This window comes from Gossypium hirsutum, chromosome D11 (genome assembly GCF_007990345.1).
Source record: "Gossypium hirsutum isolate 1008001.06 chromosome D11, Gossypium_hirsutum_v2.1, whole genome shotgun sequence".
NCBI classification, from domain to species: domain Eukaryota; kingdom Viridiplantae; phylum Streptophyta; class Magnoliopsida; order Malvales; family Malvaceae; genus Gossypium; species Gossypium hirsutum.
In genome coordinates this window covers 21,232,688-21,258,649 of record NC_053447.1, presented here as the reverse complement: position 1 = coordinate 21,258,649, position 25,962 = coordinate 21,232,688, and the positions used below count along the sequence as shown (strand labels likewise).

Here is a 25,962-nt window from a genome sequence, read left to right as displayed (position 1 = left end):
TTTAATCATATTTAAACATAATTATTATTAAACATATTTTAATTAAAATATATAATTTAATAAAATTCTTAATAAAAACATAATTTGATTTTGGAAATAAACAAAATACTCAATTTAATTTTATTATATTTTTTAAAATTTACTCACATTATAACATTAAGAACAACAAATGAGAGCGTATCCAGTAATTTTGGCAACAATCTCTTTAATTTTCGTAATGCTAAAATATTACCTTATTTTTTTAAATTAAATCGATGAAAAGAAATTCATAGGTGCATTTTCATATAAATAATTGAATTATTCAAAATTACATGCATTTAGAGATAAATATTTTACCCAGCACTACGCTTGTTCGACTCGTAAAAGGCAAAAATTAGGATTCAAAATTAAATTATAATTTTTATGATAATAAAAATTACTTAGGACATCATGTTCTCAAAAACTCAAACCTTTATCAACATAGAATTGAATCGAATATCGTTTTCATCTTCCCAAGTTTCTATACATAAACTATGAACACGGAATTAAACAATACAAAAATGGTATTCTTCTTCCATTGACATTTGATATCAGCTTCAGAAAAGGCAAAAGACAAGAATAAAGAGATAAAACAAAAGATTAAATCAATCCTATATCCTTGACTGACATAATTTACCTTAAAAACTCTATACTTTAACCAATCCCACCTATATGATTTTTCTGTTTTCCTATACATAACTTAAAGCTTACTTGGAACCAAGTCATTGTATTGTATTTCATGTAATTTTTTGAAGCAGATCCTCATCTCCTCCATCTGCATTGAAAGAATAGATGTCGACCGGGGCCACCGTGCAACCCATGGCATTCTGCTTGGTTCTTTTATTACAAAAGGAGCCTCGGTGTTTGTCTAGATAGATTACAATCACGGTGATTGGAGCTTGGCGAACCTTGATATTCGATTTATAGCTGACGGATTGCATCAGAGCCATTGGTAAGGAATGTCAGCCGCCAAGAGCAAGAACATGTAGTTCAGTTCACTTGGTTCATATGGTCGTCCAGAAGGTCTAGATTCGAATCTCACTATTTGCAAAATCTTCCTAGGGCAAGAGAAAATCATACAGTGGGACTGTTGCAGGAATCTTTGAAGGTTGAAGATTGAGATTTTAAGTGGCAAGTTGAAATGCTGACATTTCATTGTGTTGTTTTAAGGATGACTCAACCCCTGCAAGTGCAAATTGTCCAATATCATGTCCTTCAATTGCCTCAAATTCCTTCTCTAAGCCAACATCAAACTCTTCAGGACATGCTCCATCACTTTGTAAATAGTCTGCAATCTACATCATTAAATCCACAACATTTCTTCATTAATCTCTATGTCAAAAGCAAAGGATTCATGAAGGAAACCAAACAGCAAGGAAAATAAATAAATATATATATAGACATACAAATAGATGTTACATTTATATATATGCACTTTTAAGCAAGATCTCGAGTACTGTCCTATAACCTAAATGGTTGGCTTATTTAGCTTTTAAGCCATCCTTTGTATGCATACACTTTTTGTATTCCTACAAAAACAGCTTGTTTCTAACCTCCAAGCATACCTTGATTTGCCCCCAAACAAATACCGAAATATGTCATAACGTGAAATTGTTACCTATTATCTAGAACTTTATCTGCATGGTCAGCCCTATCTAGATCTTGACTGTAACAACAATAGTAAAATGACATTCACAGCTCATTCAGTGCATGCATAAAATTAAATCCTAACCCTATTACCATAAAATCATAAAATAACACTCCTAAGCAAATTTGAATTGAAAAAAATGGGACAGAAGAAAAAAACATAAGTATTGAGGCACAAAATTACCATTATGAGCAATAACAATTGCATCAAATTCCCCACGAGGTTTTCCATTCTCGCTCAAGTGCCACATCCCGTTAAATGGCTCGAGCTTACTTATCCAACAAGGTCTCACTACATTGACCATAGAAGTCTGCACCAAGCATCTAACTTACTCAGATATAACCACTGTTAAAATGTCAACCCAATTAAGCACTTGAGACAATAGGGTCCAATAATGAAAGGCACCACTCTAGACAATTAGTAATTTATTTGTTTCACAAAGTATAACCTTTCCATTCGACTAATAATAAAGCTTTAAAAAGATCAGAATAAGCAGCAAGAACGAAAATGAAGGTGATCACCTCAGAAAGCAAAGAGTCGGCTAAAGGGCGCATCCCATTGACACCTATAAACCTTGGTGGTGATGAAGGAAGAGGAACAAACCGGCCACCTAATTCAAGCTGACCAACTAAACCTTGCCATTCTCGAACCAAGCCTTTCTCCAACCAATAATCAACTAGCTTGGAAAACCGAGAATCACTGACAGTAAAAAACTGAGCAGCATGGTCAAATATAAGTTGTTGAGGATCAATGACTCTAGTTCCCATTCTTCCTCCCAAACCATGCATTCCCTTTTACGGCAACAAGAAACCACATCACTTGCAATTATCCAAACTACATTATGCAATGTTAATGCAAATGGTTGAACTTCTAAACTTGTCCTCCCATAACTAAACTATTGAGCATTAAAAAGAAGAACGGTACCGGAAAATCACATGAAATGGTTGAATTATATTAGCTTAGGCATGCCAAATTCACAATTTAATTTCATTGAAGACTGGAGTTTCTCTTAACAGAAGAAGAATATTTGAGTGCAATGAATACACAAACAAAAAGAGGCCTTCTCTTCTTCTGTCATATGACAAGAAATTTAGAGACAACTATTCATCACAGAGATTAATTGCGCAACTCCAAAGTTAAATTTATGCATGAGTTCTAAAACATACTAACAAAATGAATTTCTTTCTATAAATTAAATGCATTGTTTTTATTCAAAAAAAATCCAATTGTCATATACTCATGTAGGGAAAAGAAAAACATTATTACAAGAAAAGAAACATTTTTTAATTCATTGATCAAAACACCCTAAAGAACAACAATAACCCAAATTAAAGCAGCACGAAAGGTAACCAAAGGAACCAACCGTGTCAAAAACAGTGGACTTAACACCTCTTTTCTCCAAGCTCAAAGCACAAAGAAGACCAGCCATTCCTCCACCAATAATCCCCACGTGAGGGTCAGCTGAAACACCAGCAGTGAACTTGACCTGCTCCTGAGTGAAGGTTATCTTGAGAATTGACCTCCTAGAAGTCCCATATGGTGTTCTTTTCCTGTTCCTTGAAGTGGGTCTTTGTGGGTTTTTGGAGGGTTTTTTGGGTTCTTGTGAACTGCAAATTATAGTTAGAGGTTTTGGGGGTTTAAAGGATTTCTGGGTTTTGAGAGGAAACAGAAATGAAGAAGAAAAACTGGGCAGAGCCGAAGGTGCCATTGTTTCTTTTTCTTTTTGGAGGAAGCGACAACTAGCAACAATCTGGGCAAAGAAATAAGGAAGGAAATCGGATGAAGGAACAGAAGAGAAACAAGGGGATGGGGGGAGGGCAAATCAGGGAGCTGATGCTCAATCAGTAGCTAATCTGGGCAAAGAGGGGGGAATAGAAATCGGTGGTTTTCACCGATTAAGAAGGTAATGGATTAGATGCGTATTACCAATACATTAAACCAAACGACGTGTTAGAGAGGTATTAGGTAGGGCCCACCGATTAGGGGTGTATTGGCTAAGCACAATGATGAACTAAATTTATAAAAATCACAAATTTACTAAGTTTTGGGGGTTCTAAGTTTTTAGGTTTATCAAAATTACAGATTTACAAATAAGTTTGTCACTATTTAATTATATGTGTTTAAATATAATTATATTTACATTAAATCATGTGTTTGAGGATCAAGTTGATAGAATTTGTAAATAAAGAATGGTTAAAGTTTTTTAAATTATTTAGAATTAGAATCAAATTGATAGAATGTGTAAGTATTGAGGACTAAATATGTTATTATACAGATTAGAAAAAGACCACATCATCACTCTAGTTAACCATTTAATGGAGAGTGACCAAAATAGAAACAATTTAAAACGTGAGTGACTAAAATAGAAATTATCTAAAATGTTAGTGACTAAGTTGAAAATGTTCATAGTAGGGAGACTAATTCTATAATTTACCCTATTAATTGGGTTAGAAACTATTTTTTTAATAATAGAATTCGTTAAAATTAACTATATTTAAATAAATTAAATTAAAATTAAAATAATTAATTAACTAATTTAAGTGATAGATAAATTTTACTGCTAACTTTTTGTACTTTAAATAATTTTAAATTTAAACTAATTTATTTTATTGATTTATTGTAATTTTGTGCACTTTTTTTTTTCTATATAATTGGGGAATAGGGGTGAAGTTGATAGGAATTGAATCCAATGTCTTGTGCCGCAATATAAATGTTTTTGTCATTAGACCAAGATGTTGTTGGCGTATATCATATTGTTATTAGTTTCAAATTGTGTTATATCGTATATTGTAGTTTTTACACGCATATGTGCTTATATCTTTAACGTATTGTAACTTTAATTTCGTACATATACATATGTTGTACTATTATTAGTTTCAAACTATATGTTACATTATTTATATATTTTATCATTTATTTATATTGTAATTTTTATACGAATGCGTGTTTCAAAATACAATTTCTACACGCATATGCATGTGATAGGTATACTAGTTATTATAGATAAAATATATGTTAGCGGGTTGGTTTTTAAAGGTGGGTTGTTGTTTTTTTCGAGTTAATGACATTTTCATTTTCATTGAATAAATGTATGGTATAAAAAAATTGGGTAAACTACACTATTAGTCACTCAATTATTAGTTTTTTTTTTGTCACTCAACTATTTAAAGTTACAAAATGATTACTTAGCTATTAGTAAATTTCTTTTTTGGTCACTCAACTATGAAAATTATAAAATGATCACCCAACTATTCAATTTTGTCTTTTTTGTTTACTAGCTAGCTAATAGTGGCAAGTTTTAAATTTGGCATAATGGTAACTTTACCCTCAACATTTATACATTGTGTAATTTTAGTTTTGATTCTAAAAAATCTAACTCAACATTTACACATTGTGTAATTTGGTCTTTTTTTTGTAATTTTGCTTTTCTTTGTGATATTTTCACCTAAAAATCTAAAAAAAAATTATTAGCTAATTTGATGGAAAATATGCAAAAAATGAAAACACCCAAAAATTCAAGATAATTTTTTTATATTTTCTCATTCTTTTAAAATTAACCCTCAATATTACAAAGAAAAGCAAAACTGCAAAAAACACCAAATTACACGTGTAAATGTAGCGGGTCAAATTTTTTTAGAATCAAAACTAAATTGACACAATGTATAAATGTTGAGGGTAAAGTTGCTATTATGCCAATTTTAAAAGTTGCCACCATTAGTCAACTAGTAACCAAAAAAGATAAAATTGAATAATTGGATGACCATTTTGTAACTTTTCATAGTTGGGTGACTAAAAAAGAAATTTACTAATAGTTGGGTTACTACTAGTGCAGTTTACCTAAAAAATATTATAGAAAACATTTTATGTAAAAAAATATGGGAAATTATTTGGTACACTGCTAGTGGAGTTTTTAGACTCCACAAGTAAGGTTAGGGATTGACAAGTGTCCTATAAAGACATATTAAAATGTTAAAAAAAATACATTACCAGTATTCTAAATACTAAACCCAAAAATATATTCTTTTAAAATTTATTCAGTAATGATTAATGTTGAAATGATAAAGATTTTGTACATGAATCTTAATAAATACATTTTTTTTATTTGTGATAATGAGTTGTTTTATTTAAAGATTATATAAAAATATGAAATGACAAAAGCATGGTCAAAATAATATTCATTTAAAAGGAAGGGAAAATATTTAGTACACTGTCAGTGAATTTTTAGATTCCATAAGTAGGGTAAGAGTAACACAAGTGTTTATAGAGGTATAATAAAATACTAAAAAATAAATATTAAAAAAATACACGTGATGATGTTTTAAGGTTACTTGTGGAATTAAAAAAAATACATTGTTAGTGTACTAAATATTAACTCTAAAAAAAATAGTATATTAGCATTTTCCAAACTAAATTGATACCTTGTTAGACATAATATCAATTTAGTCAAAAAAAATTATAATAAATATAAAGGGTAATGACAAAAAAAATCCCCCTGTACATTAACAAAGTTTTTAATGTGATACATTTACTTTCAAAATATCCAATGCGACACCTGAATTTAATTTTCGTCTACCAATCTAGTACCTCCCTCTGACCTTGTTAATTAATGGCAATAGTTGTCACGTGGACCAAGGGAAATTCATCCAGTGAACTTAATAATTATGGTAATGCTAAAGGAACTAACATGGAAAAGTCTTGTGGAGACCAAGGTGACAGTTATTCCAAGAGAAGAAAAACTACGAGACAGCAAAAGCTTTTGAACAATGTTGAATATCTAGGAGCTGAAAACTCAGGTGTTATGAAAGGGGTGCCTTTTCCTGGAGGCACAAATTGGCTACTACAGAGCTTCTTGAATTTGTGGCACACATGAAAAATGGTTATGTATCTGTTCTATCACATTTTGATGTCCAGGCACTTTTACTCGAGTACATAACACGAAACAATCTTCGTGATCCTCGACAGAAATCCCACATTATTTGTGATTCACGGCTTATGAAGTTGTTTGGAAAAGAAAGGGTGGGCCACTTTGAAATGTTAAAGCTTCTTGAATCACACTTTCTCATCCAAGACCATTCAAGGGCCATTGATACTGTTAGAGGTGAACCTATTGAAGCTGCTGCTATCCAATTAGCTGTTGATGGGAACAGTGATAGTCAACCTATAATTGCCTGTGATAAGAGACGTAAAACACGTAAAAAGGTCAATGAGAAAGGACAAAGGGCTAATCCAGATGAATATGCCGCAGTTGATGTTCATAATATGAACTTGATCTACTTGAAGCGTAATTGGATTGAGAATTTAATTGATGATGCTGAGAAAATTGATGGCAAGGTTGTTGGTTCCTTCGTGAGGATCAAAATTCTTGGTAAAAAATAAAATACCGAGCCTATTTCGGTAAATTTAAAAAAAATTGACTTTCTTTAGTAAATTGCCTGTCATACCCTCAATATGTGCTTTATCATGTATAATTCATTTGGTCTGTATAATTTGTAAAATCGGAGACAGCTTAGCTTTTGATTTTACTTCATATATACAGGAAATTAATACCATACAACTAAGTCGATATTTACAAAAGAATGCATAAATTTTGAAATATCAAAATAAGACAAAAGATTAGAAAAACATGATTTCTCAAAACATCAACACACTGAAAGGTATGTCGGAATTGGGAATCGCACCAGCTTAACATTTGTGATATTTTTTCTTAATTTGATATTTATATTTTTTAAGTCTAATTTGGTAATTAATCTTTTTGGATCATGTTTGGTACTTAAACTTGATTCTTTTTTCTAATTTGATGCCTAATATTTTTTTTTGTTCAATTTGATACTTGAACTTGACTCCAATATACTACAATGTTATTCTTTATGAGATAACAAAAAATAATCAAAGTATGATCGACATGTAACAAATGACATGATATTTCTTTTTTGTATTTTGAATGTTCAAAAGCTTTTATTTTAGTTTTTAATTTCATTTTATTAATTTAAAATAATGAATTTCTTTTATTTTTAGCTTTTAAGAACCATTGTTTTATTAATATTAATTCTTTAAGTACAACTCAATGCATACTTTTTTAACACAAATGCTGACAATATTTTTGCAGCATAACAAGATGATTAGTATTTTGGGTAATTTATATATCATTTAACAAATTTAAGTATCAAAGCGACAAATTAAAGAAAATGTGTCAAATTTAGATGCATGATTCCTTTATTCCATAACGATGTATTTCATCCAGTCATTTAATATATATACACTTCATTGAATATTGTACATTAAGAAAGAGCTTTGTATTTCAACTATCTTTAAAGGATGAAAGGCAACAAAAGTGTCAGAAACTGTGGTCTTAGAAAAGTGTGTTTATCAATCTATTTCAGGCTAGCAATAATGTTATCTAAATATCTCTGCTCACTGTTTCAATATGTTATCTAAATATCTAGTTGTTGCAGTTTAGTTGGTGAGGATATACGGCTGTCACCCGAAGACCCGATCAAGCCATGCAAATATTGTTCTTTGATTATTATGATGCCAGACATGTATTACATGAAAAGGAACTGAGTGTAAAGTAAATGTTACAGACGAATAACACCGGCAATGCCTTGGCTGTCAGTTCTGTTCATAACGTCACATACAAAAACATAATGGTTTATTTATGGGTTTGCATCTTTACATATCTGGGTTTATGCCCTACAAGTTTACATGGAGCTCCTACCCGTGCCCTTGCACTCAGACAACCACAAGTCGATGTGTTCTATCATCTTTTGCCTCACCTTGTTCACTGCATCAGGGGCGCTGCAGTTCTCAGCATTACCTGAAATGACAAATTAGATCACAGCTTTAGAGAATGTACTTGAAACTCGAATATGTGCTATTGACTGCCAAAATGTGCTTAAAACATTAACTTATTGGGTTTTTTCAACATAGCTTAGATTCCATTAGCAACCAGTTCTTACCTTCAATGCTTAAAGGCGATTGGGGACATCCTCGCATATCAGTTCCATGGCCGCAATTATGACAAGTAATAATGTACGAAGGCACTGAAATGTTCCAGAGTAAGTTCTTAGAGTGAACTATGATAAAAAGGTGAAATTATTGATCAATACTATTAAGTTATTTCCATTTTCTAGATAATCTCACAACCTAAAGAAAATAGCACTTTTCTTAATCACAACGTAAGAGTTCCTATGAAGCCTCTTCTTTTAATTTGGAATCTGGGTATTCATCAAAGTAATTGGTAATGTTAATGGAAACTTACTGTCTGGCGATGATGTCTGTTTGGAAGCATGGCGCCATGGATCCTGTGAGCCATTTGTAAAAACGATTTTTGAACCTGCAAATTCATATTTTTCTAAGGCCAACTGAACTATAGTATATGCATGTTACTGAGTGCAATGGTACAAGCACGAGAATATAACCAACAAAAATGTAAACCATTATTTTAATCTTTTTTTCTTTTATGCCAGGATCAAGTTAAGTATTTAGTCCTCAAATGCTAAAAGAACTGTTCATCTCTCTCGACTTTGAGGCCATGCATTTTCCTTCGGACAAACATAATCACTCACTTCCTTTCATAACAAGTACAACATAGTTTGTTTTCTGACTTAAGTAAACCCAAAGATTTAGATGGAAATGAATGAATACACCTGGCATTAAGCTGAACAGAAGGCTTTAATCTATAGAGATTGAAGATAATTTCTTGAAACGACATCAAAGAAATGATATTTTACACAAGAAGCATCTACTGGGCTTATAAGAACATCTAGACAGAATACCCCATTTTTTGCATGCATGCAATCAATGAGTCCCACACCTAGGTCTGCTGGCATGGAAGTAGCAAACAATGACAGGACCAAGCAAGACTGTCTGTAGGTGTCTGAAGGTGGGGTGCATGTTTGAGGGGAAAATTATATGCTGGACAACCAGAAGTAACAAAGGCAAATCCATACCAGCAATTACCATAACAGGGATTGACCAAAGAAGGAAAAGACTCAAAAGCCTTTAATGCTAGAAGCCTACAAGACTAAATTTTTGTAAAAGCAATGGAAAATTCACGGTGAAGAAAAGGCAGAAAAACAAGAAAGATTATGCCTTGACCTGCAATTTTTGTTCCTCCATAGTATATATTTGTCATATCAACCTCTGGGTAGATGCCTTCTCCAAAGACGTTCTTGCAAAGATCCAAGTGGTATCTGCAATACGAGCAAATACATTTGTATGGTCGGATGGTCACAAAAACATAGGAAAGAAAAATCATTCACTATACACTTTTCCAATCTGACAAAAGTACAGATAGCAGGAGTAACACAGAAAGCAACCTTAGCATCAATTACATTACGTGATATTAGAAACATACTTTGTATTAATTTTGGAAGAGCGGACGCTATCATTTGAGGGTGCCACCTGGAAATAGGCCACTTCAGTACACACTTGAAACCACCATAGCCGATCGGAACTACCTTCATTAACAGCAGTGTTCTTCAAGTGATTCTGATTATAAGTTTCAACACTGACACCAAAAGTTCCAACGTAGAAGTCTTTGACATATTTGGCATAGACAGCCTGCAAAAGGTATAAGAAATTATTGTCCACAAATCATATAGTCTGAGAAAACTGCAAAGACGCATAATGTGTAATACAAGCATACCACCAAATCCTCTCCAGCCTTTTTTGCTTCAACAAGAGGGGTGCATAATGTATCCGGATTTCCGTATTGAAACTGCAGATTCATAGGGATTAAGATTACTGAAGAGCAGAACTATTAGTGAGTTAGAGGAGAAAAGGAGAAAGCAAATGTACCGCAATAACAGCTGCATCTGCCAGGAAATAAAGGAAATCACCATCAATCTCAAGCTGGAAACAGAAACAAATTATCAGCATCAGTATCAGGAGATGAAAATGTATTAAAACCTCATCACTTTGCAATTTAAGTAGAGGATTTCTACAATAGAGAAATAAAAGGAAAGAAGATTCAACCTCAGCTGCGCCAAACTGCTTCTTCAGTTCTTTTCTGTTTGATTCAAGACTTCGATCAACAAGTTCAGTGATTTCTTGTAACACAGCTTTGCATTCAGGACCAGCTGACTCACCAACCTGCACATGGCGGAGGGTTAAAAGAATAAGGTGAATGAAGGTGAAGGAAAATCTAGAACTGAAGAAAATATTCAGGAAATGAAAAGAAAAATCTCAGTATACAAACATATAGTTACAAGATGAACTCCCTTAAACCACTCAATCTCATCAAATTTCCACCACCGGCTTTCCCAAATATTAAGACATTAAACAAAATAACAGAACTATATCTCTCTATTCCTATGTTTACCCTTGAAAGAACAATAATTGTAAGCCTTCATCCTCAATTGAACTAGTTTATACAATTAAAAAGATAACAGATGAATAGCAAAATGTAATACAAAAAAAGTGAGGTGAAGGGAGCATCAATCTCTTACCTGCTTATCAAAATCAGTGTAGTTGTAAACAGCAAGAACAACACCAGAACTTGCCAGGCTTCCACATGTTAAATGAGGAAACTTAAGACGAAACCATGCACTAAGAGCACCAGAGTATGAAATGCCAAAAACAAACCATGAATTCTCAGCACCTGTTTTATTTCGCTTCAAGTTTAAGGATTCCTACAAAACAGAAGCACCATAAATAAAAATGATAAGGTGAACATGAACTTAACATCTAAAACATGAGACACTTGACTTCAGTCAATCCAATAAAAACCCAATAAGACAATACTAGGCAAGCTAAACCCGGCACTAACAAAAACCTGATTTATCAAAGGGAAAAACGATTGAGTAACTTACCTGATACCATTGACGGAAAACAGCCAAGTCAAAGAGAGCCTGCTTAGATGAAAGATATTTCAGATTTTCCGTTGTGTGTGACTTAAAAGGGCTGCTTTTCCCATAGTAACGATGCTCAAGTGAAACCACGGCAGCCCCAAACTTCTTGGCCAAAACCTGAAACTCATAACAATACAATAATTATTAAGACATTTTCTTCCAAAATCAAATTTGTTTTCTCTGTAAAAAAAAGGGTTTGAAGCGAAATAGTAGAATTTACGCCGAGATAGTCATTGCTTATGCCATTGCACGAAGACTCCCCACAAATTTTTAAGAAAATGGGTCCATCGGGAACTTGAAAGTAGTCAAGGAATTCATAGTAACGTTGCTTAAATTGCCGGTGGTCCTGCCAGGGGGAAAATACCCGTATTAAGTACAGAAAACTAATAGAAAGTTTACCTGATTTCCCGCAAATTAATGAAGCTTGATAAATGAAATTAAAAGATGCAAACTTGGGAATAAAGAAATAGAATTTGGAATGGAAAGAAAAGAAAAGAGATCAGAAAAACAGAAAGGGTGTAGAGAATTACGTAAGGAGAATAGTGATCGAGAGTCTGATCGAACCAGTGCTCTTCAGTGGTTAAATAATAATTGCTGTTTTGAGAGAAGCGGTTAAGCAAAGTGCGAGGCGACATCACAAATCCATGGGTGAATCCCGACAGAGCCACAAGAAACAACAACGACACCAAGCATTTGGAAAGCCTCATCATCCCCATTGCCAGCCCTACTTTGAGAAATTGGTGGGGTTGTTTGTGTCTTAAATTCTTGGGAGCTAAGGTTGTTCTCTTTGTTGACTGTCAAAAGATAGCAACAGGAAACCAGATTTATTAATCGTGTTGTAGGCAGCCACAGTTCGACATATTTGTTATTCATATTTTTCCAAGAATTTCTTATGAAATGCATCCATATAATCGCGAAATTGATTTTAAAATATAAATTGCGAATTAATAAATGATAATTTGGAAAGTAAATATAAATTTGATTAAATGTATAATTTAATAACAATAACATCAAATGATAATGATGAGCTAGTTAATATGTAATTATTGGTAACGATGTTATAACAATATTTTGATAATATGACAATTTATTAATTTGGATTTAAATCATTTATAAGTTTTTCGAAATTACTATGTTTCAATCCTTTAATTAAACTAACACGTCTATGCTAATTCAACATCAAGATTACATTTTTCAAGCACCATTCTTACAAGATTAAAATAAAAGAAATTAACACCACGTTTGGTTCGCTGTAATGGAATAGAGGTGTAATAGCAAATCAACTGTTTGGTTGAATGTAATGGAATAGAGGCGTAATAGTAATCTTGTGTTTGGTTGAATGGAATAGAGGTGTAATAGCATAATGGAAAAAACTAAAATGACTAGAATACCCTTAGCATAAATTTGTTTTGGTAAATAATTATTGTTATTGTTATTTAAATTTTAATAAGATTATTATTATCAATAATAAATAATTTAATCATATTTAAACATAATTATTATTAAATATATTTTAATTAAAATATATAATTTAATAAAATTCTTAATAATTAGCAGAAATTTGTTTTGGTAAATTATTATTGTTATTGTTATTTAAATTTTAATAAGATTATTAATATCAATAATAAATAATTTAATCATATTTAAACATAATTATTATTAAATATATTATAATTAAAATATATAATTTAATAAAATTCTTAATAATTAATATTCTTATATGAATTTACTCAAATCATAATATATGATACTGTAAAATATAAATTAAAATAATTATTATTAAATATATTATAATTAAAATATATAATTTAATAAAATTCTTAATAATTAATATTCTTATATGAATTTACTCAAATCATAATATATGATACCGTAAAATATAAATTAAAATAATTACTATTAAATATATTATAATTAAAATATATAATTTAATAAAATTCTTAATAATTAATATTCTTATATGAATTTACTCAAATCATAATATATGATACTATAAAAGATAATTTGAAATAATTAATATTAAATATATTTTAATTAAAATATATGATTTAATAAAATTTAAAATAATTATAACTAATAAATTATATTTTATGAATTTGTATAATTTAAAATAATAATTATTACATATAATTTAATAATAATATATAATTTCATAAAATTCGTGATAATAAATTTCTTATATGAATTTATACAATTTAAAATAATTAATATTAAATATAATTTAATAGTGATATATAATTTCATAAAATTCTTAATAATAAAATGTTCTTATATGAATTTACTAAAATCAATATATAACTTGAGAATTATATTCTGCATAAACATAATTAACTTATATTAAGAAAAGGTTAGATGAAAATGAAATTGTACATCATAATCCATATGTTATATAGTTTTACAACATCAAAAAGTTTGAACATTGATATTTAATGGTGAAAAAGAAATCTTCTGACCCATTCCAATCGGGCAACAGAAGGTAAACTAAAGAAAACGATCATTTGAGTTGGATGATCGGGAATTTTACTCAAAGCATCATACCGCTGATCGTTGGTTAAACCTTCAATTGACCATAAGGCTGAATATAAATTTGAAGCTTTCTCTTCCATCTTTTGATGTTCTTCTGACTTCTGCTAAACTACCACATTGGAGGCAATACTCCTACTGATTTGATCGCCAACGGCCTTGATGTTTTCGGCCAACAAAGTGGTAGCCTCATCAAATGAAGAATACACATTATCACGAGCATCAAATTTCTTCTTTCTCTTGTTTGAAGATGAGGAACCCCCTTGGTCTCTATCTCCTCGCGGATCCGTACCAGAAACATCCATGTCGTCTAAAGAGACGTCAGCTTCGCAGTCATAGAATGTGTTTCTCTCTTCATTCATATCTGTAGTACGTACATCCTCAGCATGTATTTCTTCAAGAACATCAGCAGCTGTTTGAGCGTCTTTCCCAGTCGCTTGATCTCTTGCGTATATGGCAGTAAGCTGGTTGTAGTAAGGGAAAGAACGATGTCTGAACTGAGAGGCTTCTTTGTGACTCTAAAAAAAATGATTAATTCATATTAGTTATAAGTTTTGTAAATAAACAAATAAATACTTGAAATACATTTTACCTTTACATAGGATTCCCAAACTGCATTTTCAGCAACAACGAGCTGCCTATGCTCGTCCCAACCAAAACCGCTATTGTTTTGGCCATTAAGCATGTCATAGACGACTGACCATTCCCTTTTTAGGCACCTAATCCGAGATTCAATATTTGGTTTCGCCTTCAACATTGCTATTGGTAAAGCCTTTTCTAGCATTTTCTCTAGCTCGTTCAAATAACCGGCTTTGAACCCGGTATCAGCATTAAATGTTCCTACATTGTACAAATCCACCATGCAAGAAACCAAGGCTGCATCTTCTTCTGGAACCCATTTTCTTTTGCTTCCTGGAGAAGCTTGAGAAGAAGCATGTGATTGTGGAACACCTGACATATTTATCTTAAGAAAAAAAACAAATTAACATTATTTACTATTTTTAATATCATGAATCAAAAGGTGAACGGTTTATAATATTATATCGTTAGTTCAATATCGTGAATCAAAAGCTCAATACTAAATTTAAAATTACAACACATGCTGAATGAAAAGATAATTAAATTATAATTCAACAAAGTTTAGTACAATACAGAATTTTAATCAAACACCACCAAAGTTTCATAAACTAGATACATAAATGACATCAACAAATCAATTCAAAGTCAATTTGTCCCTAAACCTAACTAATTTCTAGATGCTTGCCATTCATCGAACATTTGGTTGGCTAGTTCCATCCTCCAAGTAGCCCAAGCATCCGATGGATGAATATTTGTGATATTCGGTTCATCGTCATCCACCACATTAGTAGGTAATCATTCTCTCACCTCCGCTTCAATGGGATCAATACTCATATGGGTTCGAATAAAATTATGGAGCAAACAACATGCAATAATAATTCTATTGTGCACCCTTACAGGATAAAACGATGGACTCCTAAGTATTCCCCATCTAAGTTTTAATAAGCCAAAGCATATTTCAATAATATTACGTGCTGAGGCATGTTTCATATTAAAAAAATCTTGCGGAGAACTTGGCTGATAACCCTAACGCCACTCGTTCAGATGATATCGTTGTCCTCTAAATGGTGCAAGAAATCCCTCACAATTTGTGTATCCAGCATCAACTAGATAATAACAACCTATAAAATAATTTTTTTTTAAAAATGATTAATTTAGCACACAAAGTTTGATCTTAATGAATAATTCAAATTCCTCTAACTATACACTTTACCATGAGGAACTTTTAGTCCATGTCTTCTACTAATGGCATCTTGAAGCACCCGTCCATCGGCAACTGAACCTTTCCAACCAGGAAGAAGATAAACAAATTGCATCTCAGGTGTACAAACACCTAGCATATTTGTTGCTATGTCACCTTTTCGCGTTTGATATATAGGTTTATCAACTGTTGGCACCCTAATCTTGATGTGGGTTCCATCAAGAGCACCTAAGCAATTCTATATCACATGATATAAAACCTTGAGTTAGACTACTAACTTAAATCTAAATCAACTAAACATTGTACAAGCTATATATAAAACTCAGTCCAATACCTTAAACCATTTCCACCTTGTGTCAGAAGAATCAGCTGTAATTGGCTCTGGCTTTTTAAATAACACATCTTGTAAGCGTATGACAGCATCTAAAACACCATGAAATGCTCTGCTAACAGTTTCCCCGGACCTTCTAAAGTGATGCTTGATAACTTGATTTTTCGGGTGATGGGAGATGATATGTAAAAACATTGCTACTTGCTCATCAACAAGCATGTTGCTTGACGACTTCAATCCCCCTATCGATTCTAACATCTCACATAGTTTAAAAAAGACAGTTCATCCTAACTTGTTCAATACAAGTCTCGTCACTAGCATATACAAGCCTTTTCACATAATCCCGTTTTGCATAAAAATCTAAGGTATAGGACCTAATCCTTGGTCTATAAGTATGTAGGCTAAGGCTGGCACCCATTCTAAATAAGAACCAAATCGCAATTCTACAGATTTCCAACCATACTGTAATTGCAATACCAATTCTTTTACGCCTCACATTTTGTGCAATTAAATGCAGACGAGCCATTACTGCAACAAATTAAAATTAGAACACACTATCAAAGAATTGAAGTTGCAATTACACAATATAAAAAAATAAACACCACAAATTTAGAACACACGAAGCAAAATAGTATCTATTAAATGATATCGTTTAGGGTTTAATTTCATTTCTTTATCAATCACCCAAACAATAATGAAACAAAATATATTTAAATACATTTTAAATATATTAAAATTTAAAGGTATATGTATAATTGACCTAAAATTAATTGTTGGTATTTGTTAGTTTATTTATTGATGATTAGTTTAATTAAGGTAACTAAGTTTAAAACAAATAAAATAAAGAATGAGGATTTGGTTTACTAATGAAATTGAAGTTTTAAAACTTTTATAACATTTTAAATTTACATTTCTTTTCGTATTAATATATTGTTTAGTTAATTAAAGCATGTTCAAAGTTTGAACATGGATTAGTTTGAACATTTTAAATTTAAATTTAAATTTAAATATAATTTCGTATAATGAAATGCGAAGATTTAATAAAGCATGTTCAAAGTTTGATCATTGATTAGTTTTTGTATTGATGATTAGTTTAATTAACTCTTTCTAATTTTAAAACAAATAAAATGAAGAATGAGGATTTGGTTTAATAATGAATTTGAAGTTTTAAAACTTTTATAACATTTTAAATTTAATGATCATTTTGTAAAAATATATATAACTTTTATCTCATTTACATGTACAAATAATAAGATAAAAAGTAGTATTGTATTTGCAATTATGATTGGAAAAGATTGAAATGTAGTATTGTATTTACATGTACAAATAATTGTGATTTAAGCCCATTATTTGTAGGCTTAAATAACAATGCATATAAGGAAATAAAATTAAAACATTCATTCAAAATAATAATGAAAATATAAATAAATAAATGAATAAAATTGCAAAAGTAATATATATATGTATATATATAGGTATAAAAAAAATTTGTAAGATAATAAACATGTAAGTATATATACATTCGTGAAATTAAAATGTGTATTAATATATAAATATGTATACAAATTATAGAAATATATATGAAAATATAGGTATGTACATATATAAATTGAAGATATGTATATAGAACAAAAATAATTTATTACAATTTATATATACATAAAATAGGATGGTATAAAGATATTATTAATTTTATATATACAGTTTCATTGAAAACTGTAGACGATTTCCATTGCAACAATATCAAAAAACTGTCTGAATTGAAAACAGCAGACAATTTCCATTGCTCACTATCAATACGAATATTTTAGCAAAGAAATTTAAAATCAATAGACAATATCATCTCAAAACATAAGGAAAATCAGAGTGAAACCACATGTAAATGAAGAAACAATCAAGAGATAGAAAAATTTAAGTCAATTATGTGATTTTCTTTCTACTTTCTTTGCACTTACCTAATTGTTGGTATATCTGTGCCAACTCTGCAGCTAAAAACAGCAGGCTCTAATGTAATTTTTGCTGCTGTTACCGAAATATCTGACTCTGTTTTGAAGGGGGTAGAAGCAAATGGTTTCAATGGGATGGTTTCAATGTCTCATTTTGCATATATTTGCAAAAGTATTACTAAGGATAACTAGTAACGAGTGTCATACTCAAATTTTGTACCCTTAATTCTATATCATACTATTCTGTTCAAGTCTCCTATTACAGTAATGAAAGCAGTATTGACTAATAATGGTGAAGATATGGATACCTAGTAACGAGTGTCAGATACGGACCATGACCAGAGAACCTGATAAACACACATGTGCTATTAAGCAGCGTCTTTATGTGATTACGTCTGTAGCAATTCAAATTGTTATTGCTTTGCCTCACTGCTCAATGGATGCTGATTTTTTCTGAAGTTATTAATCTATTTGTTTTACTTTTGCTTCTGCAGTTGTACATTGAAGGATACCTACAAGCTATGTATGACTCAATGTACAGGCAAGAATATATTCGACTTAGAGTAATTGATGACCAGGTAACTGATTAAGTGAGAAAATAGAAATATCAGTACTGCAACAACATTTATTTATTTGAGATTTAGATGGCAGCGAAAGGGGACATCTAATTGCTGAGGCATGTTTCATAATTATATTATCACTTCTAACAAAGTGTTCATCCAAAACAGAACCATACAAAACAGAAACAACAAAATCTGCTACATCAATCCAAACCTGCAATCGAGGAAAACATATCCCAAAACCATGAATACAAATGTAAAACTAACCTGTAATGAGCAAATCGGGACGACTGCGATGAAGAAACCAAGGAACAAAGAACCTGTAATGAGAAAAGGGAAATCGGTTAGTTGAAACGAAACCATAACCAGCAAATAATGCGGGCAAACAAATAATGAAAAAAAAAATTCATAACCAGCAAGAAACCCTATTCTGATTTACCAAGAAACTGATGAAACAATCGCAATCGGATTTATAAAAAAAATGCAACAACACCCACTAATGCATGCAGAGAGGAAAGATGAGAAGAAATATGCGAAATATGCGAAGATGGAAGTCTGAGACCATTTAGCAGAGAAATATGCGAAGAGGAAAAATGAGAAATGATGACCGGCTGAGACCGTTTAGCAGAGAAATATGCGAAGATGGAAGTCGGGATGGGCTGGAGCTTTCGCTGGCAGCTTCTGTCGATGTCGATGCTGGGAGGGAGAGGGTGGGTGGAGATCGGGAGAGGCTTGGGAGGGTAAAAGAGGACCGATTAGGTAATCCTTTCTTTTGGAAGGGAGTCCCAAATCGGCGCTTCTAAGGGAAAATGGGGAATCCGTGCGGAATGGGATACGCCCGTATTAGGGCAATACTGCCAACCAAACACGGTAATAGGTGGGGCCACGGATTAGGGGTGTATTGGCTAATCCAATACACCCAACCAAACACGCTCTAAAGATTAAATCCATTAGTTACAACATTTTAACAATTAGTAATTAACTCAATTACCCACAAATATTGATCACTAAACATGAATAACACTTGAATGAATAAATCTCATATTGCATTAAATATTCTTAACAAAATACCAATAATTGCATATTAAAGTTCCATAATCATCCTAACTAATAAACGTTTAGCCCATAATACCAATTTAAAAACTATTAAGATAAATCCTGTCATGGTCCAAGATACAAATAAGAAAAGAAATAAAATATAAAGAGAAAAGTGAAGATTTTTAGCCAAATAAGGTGATTTTCCTCAAATGGTTCGTCTCTTTCTTTCATTTTCTTCTCTTCTTCTTTTTCACCTATTTTTTTTTAAAATTGGTGTTTTCTTTTGTACTAGGCGACCCTCTCTTTTTCTCTCTTCTAAAAATGAGATATTTATATTCCCAAATGATGATGGGGTTGGGTCAACTCCCCTTCTTATTTTTTATTTTTATTTTTTGTTAGTATTTGGGTCATTCAATTTTTGTAGAGTCTAATTCATTCTTCTAATTCTCAGTCATTATCAACTATTGACTAAGAAATGGGTTAAGCTCAAGAGTTAATGTGGCGTTCTTTAAATGTGGGGTCTCTAATATGCTCATATCAGACTTGATGCTACGATTTTACTATAATATTGGGGTTTCAGATATTAAAATTCTTCTTCTTCTTTTCTCCACATTATCAATGTTCTAATAGTCAAAAATTCACATTTTCAACATCTCACATGTAAAAATTCATTATTAAAATAAAAACTTCAAAAATTAAATACTTAACATAAACTTAATTAAAATAATTACAAAAACACTTAAACCACTCGATTGGATTATAAGCTTAAAAATAATAAACTAATTCTATATCCAAACACGTGCCCTAATTATTAAAATTTTTTAATCTATTTAACTCAAATTTTCTTCTCTCAAAAATACTTGCTTCATTGATATTATGTAAACCGAAGCATTACGGTAGGAGTTGCATTTCTAGTAATAGCTGCAAGTGATGAAATGAAAGGATGAATTTGAATGATTATATGATTAGGATGAGTTTACTAATGTGGTTAAGATAATCATGGGGTGTTGAGAGGAGTTGGTTTGAGTTAGACTTGTTCATGAGTCGGGTTACTTGTTTAGGCCTAAAATTTAAGAGGGTTTTGACAAAAATAATAGGCCTGTTTAAAATATGGGCTGGACTCGTGTTTGAATTTTCAAGGCCTGAGCCTGACCCAGCTCGTTTTAAGTTTATAATACTTTATATGATGTAATTTAGAACACATTAAGAAAAACAAACTTATACTAAATATATAATACTACTATAGTGTAAACATTAAAATAATGTTAACATGACTATATAAAAATTTTCAATAAATAAAAAAGGTATAAAAACATTAAATATTAAAATAATATAATATAAATATTTTTTTAAAAATTTAAAAAATAATATGGGCTGACCTAAAATGGGCTTGAATTAGTATTTTACAAATATGAGCGGATTTGGGCAAAAAATTAAGCCTAGATTGGGCAAGCATAAAGTATGTTAATATCATACTTAGACCCAACTTGAACTCGACTTGACCCGACCCATGAGTACCTCTAAGTCTCGCACCTTCAATGGAAGGTATTGTTTTACTCAGAGTTTTTTTTTCCTGTGAGGAGCGTTTCGATTGATGTAGATACCATTTATAAGCTCAAGAGTGTGATGTCAGTATTGTTAGAAATATTAATTATGCATGTCCTACCTACATTAATCGAGATGCTCCCTAAACCTCGTGAACCTGGTTGGGCTCTCCTCGAAGTGCAGGATACATACCCTCGGTGTGGGATAATATATTTTGTTGAGGGTTTGAGACCAACCTCCCTCAAAAGAAAGTAAGAAAAAAATTATTTAAAAAAAGTATTTTTTTGTTAAGCACAATGAAATTGTAATAACAAGTATTTGATAATAATATTCATATATGACTTGAATAAATCCTAAGATACGAATATGATCTGAAAATAAAATAGTGAATTAGATTGATTACGAATTTTTATATGAAATGATATTAAAATAATAGATATAAAGTATATGTGAAGATAGTGTTATAACTTATTAAATTAAGGTAAGGAATCATGATGTAATTAAATAATGAAAGTTGAATTATTGATGTTCACATGTGAAGAAAAGAAGTTAGTAAGTAATGAAATATTATGGAAATTTATAAGAGGATAATCAACGAAACTATTATGCCTTCCACATTCATTCTATCCTTGTTATTTGGGATTAATAACTGTTGGAGTAAGGGGATGAATTTAGGGTTTATAACTAAAGTAGTCATTAAGGTGTATGTATGTAGAACTAAACTGTTTATTGTCATTATCATCACTTCTTTACGACGCATATCTTATATAATTAGTTCGTTAATGTTAAGTCAATATCTCCTCAAACTCTTCTCTAATATTTTTATTATTATGTTTATATCCTTAGTTAACTGTTAACAACGAATTAAATAACATATAATCTAACATCTACTTGAAAAATTTAATTCATTGTGAAAATATGATTGAAAAAACAAAGATGAAGGAGAAATATAAATGAAAATAGAAATCTTATTCCCATAATCCAAATCCAAAAGTTTATTGAAATTCGCAAAACAAAAATTTGCGAGTGATTGCTCTTGAAAACTAAAGAAAACTGAAAAACTGAAAGTCATAGCACTAATAGCCCTTATTTAACTTAGCTTAAAATTAGTTATTTATAAGTGCTTCCTAGGGTTACAACTCAGTCTAATTGAATAGTAAAAAAAGAAGAAGCAAAATCAGGTAAAAAATATCCCAACCAAACAAACAAGGCGTTGCAGCACTCGCCCCCAAGCAATCTTCATGCAATCTTCAATCCTTGTTTAAGCTAGGTTTAACCTACAATCAAGCCATAAAACACTTATTAAATTAATTCAAACTACCTAAAAACATAAATATATATATATATATATAAAAACTAGGAGAAATCCTAAGAAAGCAAAATGTATGCATGGTTTGCAAATTACACCAATATAAATTCATGCAATTTCACTTAAAAAATAAGACCAAATCTAGACGTAAAATATAGTCATGTTGAGCAGTCATCATAATACGGACGCTACATAACAATTCCTGGTCAACAAATTATTCAATGATCATATTGGGTGAAGTGTTGAGGCCTACATCGATGATATGTTGGTCTAATGTCTGACCATGAAGCAACATGTCAAGGATCTACAAGAAGTGTTCACTATTTTGAAGAAGTATTACATAAAACTAAACCCAACCAAGTGTGCGTTTGGTGTTGGTGTGAGTAAATTTTTGGGATTCATGATCTCTGATAGAGGAATCAAAGCCAACCCACAGAATATCAAAGCTATTCTTAACTTATCTCCCCAATACGAAGGAGGTTCATAGGGTGATAGGCAAAATTGTGGCATTGAACAAATTTGTCTCAAAGATAGCTGATAGGTGCCTTATTTTCTTCATGACTCTTATGGCACCTTTCAAGTGGACAAAGGATTGTCAAAGATCTTTTGAAAAATTGAAGTGGTACTTGTGTAACACTCTTTACCAGACCTGATCGTCGGGTCAAGGTATCAAGATGTCACATTCGTTGCTGAAGCATCTATAGTAATTCCATATCAATTAAACATTCTTACTCGAGTTATTAAGCTCATAATACAATTATAATATGATTTATAAACTTATTTGAGCTTAATACGAGCTTATGAAAGCTCCTTAGGTAAGCAAAAGTTGTTTAAGGACCTAAATGTAAAGTTCCAAACTATCGAGTACTTATCACAACTTCATGGATACTATGTCACGACATCACTCATTGGCTAGAGCTCATTGCGACCACGAAGGTACCACATTGTGACATCACTTACTGAGTAAGGCTTGTTGTGACTTCAAGAACCCGATGTCATAATGTGAATTCTTCCACCTTGAATCTTAAGCATTTCACTTCCTATCACCTAAGACAACTTCTTTATGGCATCTATCATCCATTTCAGCCAATAAACCATTCAAATATGCAAAATTGCAACCTTAAACATCACCTAATTCAACTTAATACAAAATCAAACATGTCTAAGTTTACAAAATTATCAAGGAAGATCAAGACCATCACATGCTTCCATTGAAATTCATCCACAAACACGCTTAACATAACCCTATGTACATGCCATGAGTTAATGCCAAATATTCAAAATCATACTCTCTTCCAAACTTTAATTTTTGATGAGATGAGTGGAAATCGGCCTTCACTCTAAAGCTTTAAAACAAGTCTTCATCTAGGCGTTTGAAAAATAATGTGTTAAGCTTGCGAAAGCTTAGTAAGTACATCAAGAATTAAACTTTACATTTTAAATCAAATAATTGCTTATATATATATAACCCTAATGAATCAATATCACCATACATGAATTTGTTTTAATAATAATTATAATGAGGTATCAAACTAACAACTTTAAGAGCTACTTACCAATATCATCATCGAATTCACTTACCTTAAAAATCTAGTGCCCAATTGTAGACTCAATAGAACATATATGATATGTGGAAAAAAATCGACAAATCGCACTAGAGTGCCATTGTCAATTGCACAAGTGTATTACTGTCACTTGTACCGTAGTGCCATTATCACTTACGCGCATAGAAATTTTCCTAATGGTGCGCCATTTACATCCTACTATTTCTCAATTTGTCTATTTGGGCATTTAAACTATACAATTTATTTACATTTTATCAACAAATAAAAATAATTCAAACTTTACTATTTTTATAATTTAGTCCTTATTTACATAAAATCATCTATCATCAATTTTCACTTGACATTTATTTTATCAACATTTAACATTTCACTTAAATACTTCATTTGAATATCTATTTCACCTATCTAACTTTTACACTTTTTGTAATTTATTCATTTTCTCTAATTTCACTACACGTACGCTTTTCAATTCATTATAAGAATACAATTTCACTTTCAAATAAATTTCATAAAACTAATCATCATATTCATATACAAATAAATCCCATGAATATTACTAAACTAATTTATCAAGTTTACATTTAGGGTTTAATTAAATAAAGTAAAATTCTTAATATACTTACTATCAAACACTTGAAATGATTTCCTCCTTTCTTCTTCTTTTTGTTGCCACTCCTTTGCCTTTATCTCCAATTTTCTCTTCACTTCACTTCTCTTTATTTTCAATAGCATAACACACATACACAATATTTAATATCAAAACAATAATCACATACTATTTCTATGCATTTTGATGAGATAGACATGAAATCTCTTAAGAACTTCATCATCTTACCTTAAACCTTTCTCAAATCCCTAACTTCTCTTTTCTCTCTCTCCTCAAATATGAAATCTAGCTAACTTCACAAGAAACTTATCTTGCCATGGAGTTGTTCTTGTGATTTTACTAAAAATCTATGGAAGAGATTAGAAGTTTTGAGCCCAAGAGAGGTGAGAATGGTAGAAAGTGAATAAAATGAAAGAAATGGAAAATAAGCTAAAATGGGAATGAAAGTGGCGTGGGAAAGAAGATAGAAAGATTATGAGTAGATTCTTTTTCTCTTTCTTTTTACATCTTTCCAACTAAAAATAATCTATCAAATTTCGTATTTTAATTATTAATAATATTTAAATAAAAAATCAATTCATCATCATGCCAAACAAGTGAACTACATTGCATCTCAATTTCATGCACAAGCTCATGTACTACTCTCTTGGTCAAATTGCTTTTCAAGTTATTCTTTTTTTCCCATACATCTAATCCAATCATTTCTTATTTTTAATATCACACTTTTGCCTTATACTTCTCACACCTTAATAATTTAATCAATACCTCACATTAATTTCCCTAAATTTAAAAGTTTTTTTTAATTTCTTATAATATCCAACTAACTTCTCCACTAGTATTAAAAATTCTATTTTATCTACTTTAAAAATTCTAACACGTGTAAGATTCGTAATGACACTGTTCTCATCTCGGGGGTGGGGTGTTAGGGAATTTACAACTTGAGCTCCCCTCCCTGCTGACATCCTTCGCGCTAGGTGCCACTTGCATTTGTACTTAGTTACGTTGAATGAGACAATAGTGGTAATGTTGACTAAGGAGGAGGTAGTTTGCCAGAACCTTGTATACTATGTTAGTAGAGCCCTCTAAAAAATGTTGACTTGAATTATTCTAAGATTAAGAAGTTGGTTTTCACCTTGATAGTGGCAGCAAGGAAGCTTCGCTAGTATTTCTAAGCACATCCCATTTTAGTGCTCTCAAACCAACCCTTGAAGGATATTCTGAACAAGGTAGATTCCTTAGGT

At 31.2% G+C, this 25,962-nt stretch overlaps 2 protein-coding genes and 2 long non-coding RNA genes across 6 annotated transcripts; all 4 read right to left on the bottom strand.

The window, feature by feature from the left end:
• Window positions 1-432: 432 nt before the first annotated feature.
• Window positions 433-3,508, bottom strand: LOC107913020 (renalase). Of its 2 annotated transcripts, XM_016841444.2 has the most exons (4): window positions 3,030-3,506; window positions 2,188-2,457; window positions 1,850-1,976; window positions 433-1,313 (listed from the first exon to the last, which is right to left on the bottom strand). In XM_016841444.2, the coding sequence occupies exons 1-4, from the start codon at window positions 3,372-3,374 to the stop codon at window positions 1,291-1,293; spliced, it is 765 nt and encodes a 254-aa protein (XP_016696933.1). In that variant the 5' UTR covers window positions 3,375-3,506; the 3' UTR covers window positions 433-1,290. The 2 variants fall into 2 exon arrangements, with proteins under 2 accessions (XP_016696933.1, XP_040962408.1); XM_041106474.1 differs by lacking the exon at window positions 433-1,313 and having other exon boundaries at window positions 1,454-1,976; window positions 3,030-3,508.
• Window positions 3,509-8,162: 4,654 nt separating this feature from the next.
• On the bottom strand, window positions 8,163-12,413 carry LOC107913019 (probable serine protease EDA2). Its single transcript, XM_016841443.2, has 12 exons — window positions 12,048-12,413; window positions 11,738-11,863; window positions 11,479-11,634; window positions 11,116-11,298; window positions 10,643-10,759; window positions 10,466-10,519; window positions 10,314-10,385; window positions 10,023-10,228; window positions 9,764-9,858; window positions 8,925-8,999; window positions 8,623-8,706; window positions 8,163-8,480 (listed from the first exon to the last, which is right to left on the bottom strand). The coding sequence occupies exons 1-12, from the start codon at window positions 12,231-12,233 to the stop codon at window positions 8,365-8,367; spliced, it is 1,470 nt and encodes a 489-aa protein (XP_016696932.2). The 5' UTR covers window positions 12,234-12,413; the 3' UTR covers window positions 8,163-8,364.
• A 2,535-nt stretch (window positions 12,414-14,948) lies between these two features.
• On the bottom strand, window positions 14,949-19,584 carry LOC107911349 (uncharacterized). 2 transcript variants are annotated; one of them, XR_001687848.2, is made up of 3 exons: window positions 19,220-19,584; window positions 18,925-18,977; window positions 14,949-15,004 (listed from the first exon to the last, which is right to left on the bottom strand). It is a non-coding gene; the product is annotated as an uncharacterized lncRNA (long non-coding RNA). The 2 variants fall into 2 exon arrangements; XR_005921240.1 differs by lacking the exon at window positions 14,949-15,004 and adding an exon at window positions 16,638-16,679.
• Window positions 19,585-22,190: 2,606 nt separating this feature from the next.
• LOC121223818 (uncharacterized) lies at window positions 22,191-25,195 on the bottom strand. Its single transcript, XR_005921239.1, has 3 exons — window positions 24,950-25,195; window positions 24,738-24,828; window positions 22,191-22,517 (listed from the first exon to the last, which is right to left on the bottom strand). It is a non-coding gene; the product is annotated as an uncharacterized lncRNA (long non-coding RNA).
• Window positions 25,196-25,962: the final 767 nt, after the last annotated feature.

Coding starts and splice junctions, on each gene's coding strand:
- LOC107913020 (XM_041106474.1), bottom strand. CDS start 3,374: ATGGCACCTTCGGCTCTGCCCAGTTTTTCTTCTTCATTTCTGTTTCCT. Junction 2,458..3,029: donor AGTCCACTGTTTTTGACACG/GTTGGTTCCTTT, acceptor TTGCCGTAAAAG/GGAATGCATGGTTTGGGAGG. Junction 1,977..2,187: donor CCGACTCTTTGCTTTCTGAG/GTGATCACCTTC, acceptor TGCTTGGTGCAG/ACTTCTATGGTCAATGTAGT.
- LOC107913019 (XM_016841443.2), bottom strand. CDS start 12,233: ATGGGGATGATGAGGCTTTCCAAATGCTTGGTGTCGTTGTTGTTTCTT. Junction 10,760..11,115: donor ACACTGATTTTGATAAGCAG/GTAAGAGATTGA, acceptor CGCCATGTGCAG/GTTGGTGAGTCAGCTGGTCC. Junction 8,707..8,924: donor ACAGACATCATCGCCAGACA/GTAAGTTTCCAT, acceptor GGAACATTTCAG/TGCCTTCGTACATTATTACT.